Genomic DNA, 12,726 nt, shown 5'->3' on the forward strand with positions numbered 1-12,726 from the left:
GCAAAAACTTTGGCAAGCACATAAAAGAGCGCTTGCAAAAAAAAAAAGTTTTTTGTTTATTTGTTCAATTTTTAAGAAAACTAGCCTTTTTTTCAAAAATTTTTTTTTTTTAATTATTTTATTTAGTCATCTATTTTATCTGTATGTATGTATGTATGTATGCATGTATGTATGTATGTATGTATGTATGTATGTATGTATGTATGTATGTATGTATGTATGTATGTATGTATGTATGTATGTATGTATGTATGTATGTATGTATGTATGAATGTATGTATGTATGTATGTATGTATGTATGTATGTATGTATGTATGTATGTATGTATGTATGTATGTATGTATGTATGTATGTATGTATGTATGTATGTATGTATGTAAGTATGTATGTATGTATGTATGTATGTATGTATGTATTGTTTGGTAAGCTAATGAGCTTTTTATAGTAAAAAAAATTAAATATTAATGCAAAACAAAGTAAAATTTTGTATGATTATAGTTAACTCTTTTTATAATTTGAAAGCTAAAACCAATAAATTAATTGAAAAACTTTTTAATTCGTTAAACTCATTTATACTTGAAAAAAAAATATTTTAAACTTATTCTCAACAAGGCTGCAATTAAATTAGGAATTACTATAAAAAAAAGAATAGCTTTTAAGAGCAAGAAAAAGGTCGACACAAGACTTAAAAAACTGTAAGTTGTACAAGCCAGGAAAACATGAAGATGGGAGAGAGTTCCAAAGGGTTGAAGTGCAGGGGAAAAAAAGATTAATTAAAGACGTTAGAGGGACAGATATAGTAAAAGGTTGCAACTTTGCTGAATGATAAGTCAAGCAAGAATGAATTTTAATTGATGGAACTAGAGCTTCTTTGAACAGCAATTATGATTAGTTGACAACTAATCATAGTAGCCCCTGACAACTATGAAGCAATTATTATGATGCCAACATACATTGATGGGAGAGTGGCTCATACTTAGAAGATAGAAAAAGTCCAACTAAATTTTCAATGCACTTTAAACCTTGTCTGGAGGAGAACTGTATTCCATACAAGGACGAATAAGAGATAAGTAAAGGTAGAGAATGGAATCAACAATATTGTAGTTGTTATAAACTACAAGAATAAGAGATAAGTAAAGGTAGAGAATGGAATCAACAATAGATAGTTGTTTGCAGTAAATAACTGAGTTTGGTTGGAGTTAAAATTCGCTAGCCACTGCAAGCCACAAGGTGTTACAGAAGTAAGATCAGATTCAAGATTGACTGCCTAAAAAAATAGAAAATTTATTGTCAAGACATGATTATAAAGTTGAGCCTTCAGCAAATATAGCCACTTAAGATGCAAGATTATCAGGAAGATCATTAATGTAGATAAGAAACAATACAAAACCAGGAATAAAACCTAGAATAAAATCTACATTACAACAACAAACAAAAAAAAGGCCTACAGATTCTTGGGTGAAAAAACATGTGAAGAAATTGGATGAATAGAGTAAATTTTATATAATATCTTCTAAGCATCAAAACAAATTCTTTTACTCAACAAAAATCAATTTTGATACAAATATAACAAATATAACAATGATACAAATATAACATATATAATAACAAAGTTTTCATATATAAATATCTGAAAACTTTGTTTTTACAATTCAAGTAAATTCTAGATATGTTTTTATTAAATTAATTTTATAAAAAAAATTTCTAAAGAAAAAGGAATCTTATTGCATAAGGATTTCTTTCTTGAAATCACTGCACAATTGTTGTACTACAAGCTGCTAATACAAGCTACAAATTGTCACTCTTCATTATTATCATCATGTGGTAGTCATGCGGTAGTGGTGGAGAGGAAGAGCGCTCGCTTCATAAGCGAGAGGTTCCAAGTTCGATCCCTACCACGTCCCTGGTAGTACTTGTATCTCCGCGCAGCGGCCTTGTTTGTCAAGGTTCGTGTTTCAGAGTTATAGAGTTGAGAGAGGGTTATAACCACAATTAAGTAACCTCCTTGTCTGTAATGGCCTTCTGGGCCTTGGGGAGGTGAATTAACAAAAACAAAAAACAAAAAAAATGTGTGAGAACCTTTGCATAGTTTGTGATCATTTCAATTCCTCTCTCTGCTGCATCATTTAAGCATAGAAGCCTAAGTACTGTTATTTGCTTGCAATGACATTCTTGGTAGTCCAGACATGACAGGCATTCCAAGTGGGAATGATGAGGGTTGATTAGTTTTTAAAACCTTCTGAGCAGATTTTGTCTTTAATGGTGTTTGGTGTAAGAAAACTGCCAGTGGTATCATTTCTCCAGCAATGTATCAGGTATGCCTTCCAATGAAAATCCAAGTTTTTTCACCCATTTCTTTCTCAATTTGGTCAACTTGAAAATTGTGAGATCTTAAACTAGATTCAACTCATTGACTGGTAGTATGTATGCAGGTAAGCCAGTTTTTTGACGTAAATTACAAAAAAAAACTGGATAAATCTCTCAACTTTAGCAGAAAAGTCTGTTGAGTAGTTTAACTGATGTCTGAACAAAAATATCTTTGTGCTGCACAGAGGTATGGCCATCCAGCTGGCCTTGTGGAAAGCATCAGGTTTGTAGAAAACAAATCCATCCAATGCTTTTTCTCCAAGTTTAAAAAATCTAACTTATATGTAATTTTGCAAAGATCAAAGTAATCACTTTTAAATTATTTTTGTTTAAGAGTTAATCAATAATAATAAATAATAATAGTAATTAATCAATTATTCAGAAAGTTGCTTTATTAATACTTAAATTAATTAAACTAATTCATTGATAAATTGAAAAATTAAATGAATATATCCCTATACTTTATTAAAGAGTTCTGGTTTTCATATCTTTTGTATAAGACATGCTATTTTTATTAAAATATATGTTATATTATTAAAATTAAACCAGTATTACATTAAAAAAAACAACAATAATTGATATTTCTTACCTCTTTAGGGGTGTTGGTATAATACTAACTTTGACTGGAATTGTTATCTTAGATGATTGCTCTTCTTCATTTTCAAGCTAAATTATTTACAGCATATCTACTAAAGTATCTTTTAAAGTTGGACTTGTTTTATAAGCTTAAATATATGTATAATAAAGAAGTTATTGATTTTATAAATGAGGACAAAATAATTATAAAAAAAAAAACGGATTTTTTTTTTCTATTTTATTTAGTGTTAAAATTATTTCTTTTCTTTACCTTCCTTATTTAAATTTATGACATTTGCATCTTTGATTATTAAATTAGCTATCAAACAAAAAGCAACTTAAAATTACAACTACAAAATTACAAATTTCAACTTGAGTACGAAATTACAAGAAAGAAATCAAATAACATCAATAAAATTTATGGATTTTAACACTTAAAATGAAACAAACCGTAGCATATGATGTCACAGAAAGTGTTATTACACCTTGTACAATTCCAGTCCATGCTTCTCCTTCCTTTGAGACACTTAAATATACAGCAAGGTAACCTGACCAAGGCCATAAGTTATCTGAATATGCAAAAGCAATCTAAAATTTATTGATGACAAAACATTTTATATATATACATATATATATATATGGATATATATATATATGGATATATATATGGATATATATATACATATATATATATATGGATATATATATATATGGATATATATATATATATATATATATATATATATATATATATATATATATATATATATATATATATGTATATATATGTATATTAGTGATGTACTGATTAATCGCATTGGCATTGGCTTAATTGGACACTTTTTGCACAATCAGAATAGGTATCGTTCTTTATTTATTAGTTTACCAATTTTCAAACCAATGGCATTTTAATATTTTTACCCTGCATTATGATAATAATTAAATAATAAATAAATAAACTTATATATATATATATATATATATATACATGGATATATATATATATATATATGGATATATGTGTGTGTGTGTGTGTGTGTGTGTGTGTGTGTGTGTGTGTGTGTGTGTGTGTGTGTGTGTGTGTGTGTGTGTGTGTGTGTGTGTGTGTGTGTATAAAAATATGTATATGTATAAAAGATAAATACATAAATATATATATATATATATATATATATATATATATATATATATATATATATATATATATATATATATATATATATATTAATATAAGACAGATATATAGTTTTCCTTGTGTTCAGCACTTAGTTTGACATTGTCATAATATATATTGCATACTCTGAGTTTTAAAATGGCAATAAAATTCTCTGTATACATATTATATATATATATATATATATATATATATATATTATATATATATATATATATATATATATATTATATAGATATATATATATATATATATATATATATATATATATATATATTATATAGATATATATATATATATATATATATATATATATATATATATATATATATATATATATATATATATATATTATATAGATATAGATTAGCAAATGCTTACTAGTTTTGCTTATCTTTAAGGCATGCAGCTTTTTTATAAAAAGAAAAACAATATGAAGAATAATGTAAGAAAAGATTGCTGCCCCATCCCAAACCATCAGTTGATGTTACTGCACTCCTTTGTGACAGCAGGCTCTAAGATAGTTGATATATGTACTAAAGCCTCCGGCTGCAGACTATTTCAGTGTGAGGTCACTGCCTAAACATGCATTTATAGTTGCATATTAAATAAAATCCTCAAGTTCCAACTGGCAAATGGGTTTTGCATAACTACTTACTTTTGAAATTAATTCATTTGAGCTTTTATGTGCTACAAGATTACTCGTGTGTTACAGGCTGACTGCTGTGTTATGTCTAACCTGATAAAGCTATGGAATAATCTAAATAAGTAATATGGGTTCCTCATCATAACCTCTAAAAATGTGCGTGCATGTGTGTATACATATATATATATATATATATATATATATATATATATATATATATATATATATATATATATATATATATATATATTTTTTTTTTTTTTTTTAGAGTGTTCACCTCCCCAAGGCCTGATGGGGGCCACTACAGTCGAGGAGGCTACTCATTTTTTTTATTTTTATTATTTTTTTATTTTTAGTTGTTAATCGTGGTGCAACCCTCTCTCAACTCTTTAACTCCGAAACACGAACCTTGCCGAACAAGGCCGCTGTGCGGAGAAACTAAGTTGAGCGCGGTACTTCCAGGGACGTGGTGGGAGTCGAACTCCGAACCTCTCACTTACAAAGCGAGCGCTCTTACCACTACACCACTACCGCATAATATATATATATATATAAAGGTGTATATATATATATATAAAGGTGTTCCAGGCTATAAGGGGGAACTTTTTTTTTCAGTTTTAACTAAACATTACTTCTCATTTCCCAACTTTAATATTACTATTAAACTTTTTTTTCCCTAATGATTGGTGTACTTCATTAGTCCTATCAATGAGTCAAAAAAGAAAATTCTGAAACTTCATTATCAATTCAACTTTTTCTGATGAATTGCAAGGGTGCATTTTTGAATTTTTCCTGTTACTAGTATTTACAAATTCTGTAAATACTGGTAACAGGTGTGTGCCTTAGATTAGTCACAAAACTTGGTTGATTTCTACTTCTCCTAGCATGCAAACATCACATTTATAAAATACATTGTTCACTGCTGGAACATTTATTCAAGCATTAAAATAAATGACCATTTGTTTAAAAATAAAATAATATTTGTTTAAGAAGTTTAGAGAAGTATTAGAATCATTTAATTTTCAATAAACTGAAGATATTTTTGATCGCTGGTTGCAGTTCAAGAATAAATTCAAAGTAAATTTAATACTCTGTAAAAAAATAACTTTAGTTATGTATTTTTAACAGTAACAATTGATGATGAATATCTGATAAAGGAATATCTGATAAAGGAATATCTGATGAACAGAATTGACAACAATGGTGTTTTCTGGTGATGAAAAGTACAGACTAAGAAAGCCTGGATCTCTACATTATGCCAGATTTTTAGCAAAGGAAATATACTTTCTAAAAATGTATCTCCTTCTGGACAACATTCTTGGTTTATCAAATTTTGAGAAGAAATAAAAGAAATGGCATTTTTCACAGCTGTATTTTACACTTATTGGTTTATAAAGGGTAAAGTTTACTTCATTTTTCCATATCACATGGCAATTTTACAAACTAATAGAAGGTTAATTTGAATATATTGAACTTCCCTTGTGTTGAAAAATGATACTCTCCCAACCTTGACTCCACTAAAAACTGACTAGAATTGGTTAATTTTTGTATGTTAAGTCATGTAAAGGCAGAAATATAGAGGTTTTTTTTCATCATTTTGGATGAACTGACAGGATCCAAATAAGGGGACTCATGGAGTGGTTCTATCATAAAAAAATAAACTTTAATAGTAATATCAAGTTTAGAGCACCTTATAAGAAGCAATATTAAATGAAACTAAAAAAATCATTTTTTAGGAACACCCTATATATTTGGGGCTTATGCATTATAGCCATATATATGGGTTTGAAAAATATCCATCAAGACATTCAGAAGACATAAAATCCTTTATTTTAACATTTCCCTAACAAAACACCTTCAGTCAATATGCAGCCTTTTTCTATCATAAAACATCCAGGCTTTTATATCGAGTCTGATAGAACTCAATCACATATGTAACTTTTTACTAACATTACACGCTCAGCTATACAAATGGTTTCACTTTATTAACTTAAATGTCTTAACCAAACCTTTAATAAATTTCCATGATTTTCATTGAGTGGTTCCCATATTGGCTAAATTATAAAAAATAAAAAAACTTTAATATCATTATTAGAACTATAATAATGCATTAGTAATAAAAAAAAATGCGTTAATTGATATTAAACAAAACATACCATTTCTTTTATTCTTCCTGTTACACCCATTCCATTTAAAATTGTCATCTGATGATATAAAAACAATGGACATCAGACAATAAAAGTATATTTAAAAATGTAACAATTTAACAAATGTTGAGTTTAATAATAAAAACAATAATTAAAACTAGATAAAAAAAATTATTACAAAAAAATACATAAATATAGATAATGCACTTAAGTTGTTAATCACAACTTGAGTGTAAGAACAACCAAAATAACTTACATTAACCAAAATAGGCATTCCACTATAGTATAAAGGCTGGGAACAATAAGGCCACATATAAGGACACTCAGTTAGATCAAGATACTTAGGGATTACACTAAATTAGAAACATATATCTACATATATATGAATCAAATAAAAAACACATGTCTACATATATACAAATCAAATAATAATACTACTAATAAACTAATAAAAATACTAATAGTTCTCTTCAAGAATATCTATCAAAATGTTATTACCAGTGTTGTGGAGCTAAAGAGTTTTAAGAAAAAAAAAAGTGTTGAAGTCAGTACAAACATACTAGGGTTTTACTGGGCTATACTTTTAATTAAAGAATTAAATTAATTTTGCCTACGAATCTCAAGATGAAACATGGGATTTCAGAATGATGGTTCTTATGTTTAAGTCTTTAGTTAAGTAAAAAAATTTGAGTAAAGTTTTATTAAAAAAATTTTTAGTTCAGTAAAATTTTAAGAAAATTAATAAAAGAATTGAAATTAAAAAGTCATTTAAGTGTCATTAAAAAAAAATACTTTTTTTACTTAATTGCTTTTTTATATTTTTCATTTTTTCTTACTTTATAAACAAGTTTCATTTTAACCTGTTTAAAAGTCCTTAAAAGAAAAAACTAACAATTGTATATTAACATAAATGTATATTGCAAAATTCTGCAGTAAACATTTTAATCCCATATTTATAGTGAATTGTTTTCAAAAAAAGTTATTAAAACATTGTAACAATTTTAAAAATTTAATAGAAGATAAAAAAAGAGTAACAAAAAATGATAGTTGCAAATCCAAATATTAGTGAGAATTATTACTTTGTTATCCAAATAGTGAGAATTTGTTTGTTATTCAAATATTAGTGAGAATTTGTTTGTTATTCAAATATTAGTGAGAATTATTTTGTTATCCAAATATTAGTGAGAATTATTACTTTGTTGGAATTTTGCAACTGCTAGTTACACCTATGTTTCTTTTATTCTTTGGACATCAGACAAGAAATCATTATTAACCAAGAAAGTAAATAACCTATTAATAAGCAAGAAAAGAATTGTAGAGAAAGAGAGTTTTGGACCATACTTAACAAACGCTCCAAATTTTTAAGGTACGCTCAAAAATTCATTAGAAAATAATTAAATAAAGTTTGTATCATCCAACTTATAAAAAAATGCTTTTAAAAAAAATAAATTTAAATAAAATGAAATTAATCAAAATAAAAGTCATGTAGGTGAGGCTATTATTTTGCATTCCTTCATTAAATGCACGTTTTATGTGTTGTTTTTTTTTTTTTTTTTTTTTTGCAAAATCCTTTTCAATTTAAATAACAGATATAAAAAGTACGAGATAAAACAATCTGTAAAAAAAAATTATTGACTACTAGCACATTAAAAAAAAAATATATATATAAAAAATTTTATATATATATTTATGTGTGTGTGTGTGTGTATATATATATATATATATATATATATATATATATATATATATATATATATATATATATATATATATATATATATATATATATATATATATATATATATATATATATATATATATATATATATATATATATATATATATATATATATATATATGAGTAAAAACACTTATCTAACTTTTATCTTCAAAATTATGTTTCACCATCAGTAGGTTTATCAGGAAGGCTTCCTGATGAACCTACTGATGGTGAAACATAATGTTGAAGATAAAAGTTAGATAAGTGTTTTTACTAATTTATTATTGCTCTGTTCTTTAAGAACATTGAGCACTCTATTTGTAGAATACACTGACATAATTTATATATATATATATATAAATATATATATATACATATATAAAATATTATTTCCTAACTTATTTACACAGTTTTATAACAAACATATACATTGAGGTACTAATAATAGGCCGTTCCACTGATCTTACAGTTTTTTTTAGAGATATTTGCTTCATTAACATAACAATATACTTCTTTAATTTTTTTGTTGGTCTTTGTCTGAACATTATTACCAATTTCCTTACCACTACCTAATTAACTAATGAGAGGTGCAATTAACAGAGATAGAGAGATACACAGCCATCGAAAGTAATTAACTAATGAGAGGTGCAATTAACAGAGATAGAGAGATACACAGCCATCGAAAGTAATTAACTAATGAGAGGTGCAACTAACAGAGATAGAGAGATACACAGCCATCGAAAGTAATTAACTAATGAGAGGTGCAATTAACAGAGATAGAGAGATACACAGCCATCGAAAGTAATTAACTAATGAGAGGTGCAACTAACAGAGATAGAGAGATACACAGCCATCGAAAGTAATTAACTAATGAGAGGTGCAATTAACAGAGATAGAGAGATACACAGCCATCGAAAGTAATTAACTAATGAGAGGTGCAATTAACAGAGATAGAGAGATACACAGCCATCGAAAGTAATTAACTAATGAGAGGTGCAATTAACAGAGATAGAGAGATACACAGCCATCGAAAGTAATTAAGTAATGAGAGGTGCAATTAACAGAGATAGAGAGATACACAGCCATCGAAAGTAATTAACTAATGAGAGGTGCAATTAACAGAGATAGAGAGATACACAGCCATCGAAAGTAATTAACTAATGAGAGGTGCAATTAACAGAGATAGAGGCACAGCCATCGAAATTAGGAAAAATAAGATCAGCAAAAAATTGCTGACCTAAAATTATTTTAGGTCAGCATCAGGTTGGCAAGAACTTTAGAAACAGGGTTCCAAATATTAACAAATGTGTGAACATATAGCATCAAATTGACAAAAAAACAAATGCAGAGTTTGCCAACTTTTCTTTCCAATGTAGACATTTGCTTAAAAATTTGAAAAATGAACCCAATATTTTAGAATTAATAAAATGCTTGTTTTCCATTTTTTTTTTTTTTTTTAATCATTGTATTAACTAATTTGAAATATTAAATAAAATTAAGTTTTAAATATCTAAGGTTGGCAAAAAATAGCCAATCTCAGACACTGTCAGGTTTGGTCAGCGGTTTGGTCAGCATTGCAGGATGCTGACCCTAATTCCAAGGTCTGGATACAGAACCTGATCTTAAGAATTGCTGAACTAAATCTCTGAACTACATCTTACTTAACTACTTTAAATAATATAATATATTATACTTTAAATAAAATAATATAATATCAGTGGTTACTACAAACTTTTACAAATAATTACAGTGCAAATTCTATGACTAATGTCAAGATCAAATGATTCATTGTTGACAGAAAAAGTCTCATTGCCGCTAGAGATACTCTTTAACTAATTGTTTTTCAGCTTTATGTAGTATTTGTCTAATTGCTGGTTTACTTACATTTTGTTTTAGATAAATTACAACATTTTTTTGCAAGTTAAGATCAGATTCTGTTATCTTATACTCTAATATCTTAATATATGTATCAACAGGTGATCCAGGTAGACAAACCAAATTTAAGTTCCAAAAATGGTTGGCAAATAGTATCTAAACTATTATTTAAGTAGCAAACAGTACATAATTTATATTGAGTCTATTTATTAAACAATAAAGAAAACCATTGTCCAATAACAAATCAAATCCTATACGATTCTAGAAATGACTGTAATCTAGAATTGTAATCTAATCATTTTACACATTTTGTTGAGTGTTGAGCATTACCTTTTGAATGCTATAGGTATAAGACCTGAAATGAAATCCAGTCAAAGGTATATAATATTGAACAAAATCATACTATAAGCAGTCATGGACAGGAAAGGCGTGCGATCGCACTATTACTGACCAAACATTTATTAATTTTTTGCGATAACTTGACCACAGCATTTAAGATTTTTGAAAACGTTTTAAAAATGTGCTAAATAAAGAGGTAATAAAGCGAGAAATTGCTTTTAAAGATTGTATACTATAAAAGACATTTTATTTAAATTATCGAAAGATATTTTATGTAAATATTTTTAAAACAATTTGTACAATTAATTTTATTAAAAAAACATGAGGTCAAAATGTTGCAAAAATCAGGAATTATGTCAATAAAAAAGTCTTTATAAAAAACATGAGGCTAAAATATGGCAGAAATTAGGCATGTTTCTTTACAAATAACTCTTTATTAAAAACATAGGGTTAAATTATGAAAAAAAAATTAAGCATGTATTATATTTATATTCTATATTCTTTATATTCTATAGAAAACTAAACAGTAATTTGAAAAAGTTTTAAAAGAACCATGTTTACATAATTCTGTGTTTTATTTTCATTGAGTTTTGCAGTTTTTTTTTTAAGTTTTTTTTGTAGGATTAGAACTCTTTCCATGAAAATGTTTTTATTATCTGTTATTATTACTACTTTTCCATGAGAAAATCTTCTAAATTGTAAATAAACCATAAAATTCACAATGTTAAAACCTACACAATTCCAATGCCAATTATAATATATTGCAAATCTATTATTTATATTATAGATATATAGATTGTTGAAGAAATGGAAAACTGTCTGACGCCTAAAAAAATGAAACTTTCAAATTAATAATATACAATTAGCATAGAAACTAAATGAACTCTATGTTATTTACAATTGACTTGTTGTTAGCCAATTTGCCATTTAATATATTTGTAAATTCTTGAATGTCTGGTTATTATCATTTAATGGAAGTAGAGATGAAGACCTATATTTGAAGAACTCTCTGCTTCATATTATATTCAAGAAAAAAAACACAATATAGTTAAAAGAAAAAAGTTAAAAAAAAGCAAACTGAATTCTTTTTTTTAATTGTTATACTTATACTATTACTTATATACTTACAACTATTTACTCTATGGATCATACTCATATATATATATATATATATATATATATATATATATATATATATATAAAAACACACACACACACACACACACACATATAGATATATATATATATATATATATATAAAATGTATACTGGATCATATCTAATACTTAAATATACCTGGCATATGGTTTGTATTTACTCAGTAATTTGTAAGCTTTGATTAAATCAAATTTGCCATGACCTTTGCACAAAAGAAATTGAATTAATTTTAACTTAAATAATTATTTAGGAAGTGTTTAAAAAAAATATTTATACATTAAAGTTTAATTAAAAAAATGGCCTTAAATCAAATTGAATCTTGAATCACATAAACTTTGTCAATTTTTGAGTACAAATACTGAAAGGTAAAATATTAGCTTTGGGTTTAACAAAATTTCTAAATTTTGTCAAACCCAAAGCTAATATTTTACCTTTCAGTATTTGTACTCAAATAATATTTTACCTATAAATTTTCTAATATTTTACCTATAAATTTTGTAATTTTATGTCCTTTTGGACATTAAAAATGTCTGAACATCTTTCACCATTAAACTCTAGTGCAAAATATAAACTGTCCTTCAAAACACCCAACAAAAAATTCTACTTTTTCAATTACTGATTACAGCATTTTTTTATTAAAAAAATACTCTTTAAATGGAATCAAATTGTTAGTATTACATATAAGAAAATTACATACAAGAAAAAGATTTGTACATCTTTTTC

General features: G+C 26.3%; 1 protein-coding gene across 1 annotated transcript in view; it reads right to left on the reverse strand.

Annotated features, from left to right (window-relative positions):
- The window catches only part of LOC136072044 (membrane-bound transcription factor site-1 protease-like), a 60,406-nt gene that overhangs the window by 15,300 nt on the left and 32,380 nt on the right, over window positions 1–12,726 (reverse strand). The window contains exons 15-20 of the mRNA XM_065820038.1: window positions 12,142–12,205; window positions 7,168–7,264; window positions 6,921–6,968; window positions 6,774–6,818; window positions 3,395–3,532; window positions 2,958–3,034 (exon numbers count right to left, since the gene is read on the reverse strand). Of these exons, the coding sequence (XP_065676110.1) occupies window positions 2,958–3,034; window positions 3,395–3,532; window positions 6,774–6,818; window positions 6,921–6,968; window positions 7,168–7,264; window positions 12,142–12,205 (469 nt within the window). The remainder of the gene's footprint in view (window positions 1–2,957; window positions 3,035–3,394; window positions 3,533–6,773; window positions 6,819–6,920; window positions 6,969–7,167; window positions 7,265–12,141; window positions 12,206–12,726) is intronic.

This window comes from Hydra vulgaris, chromosome 15 (assembly GCF_038396675.1).
Source record: "Hydra vulgaris chromosome 15, alternate assembly HydraT2T_AEP".
NCBI classification, from domain to species: domain Eukaryota; kingdom Metazoa; phylum Cnidaria; class Hydrozoa; order Anthoathecata; family Hydridae; genus Hydra; species Hydra vulgaris.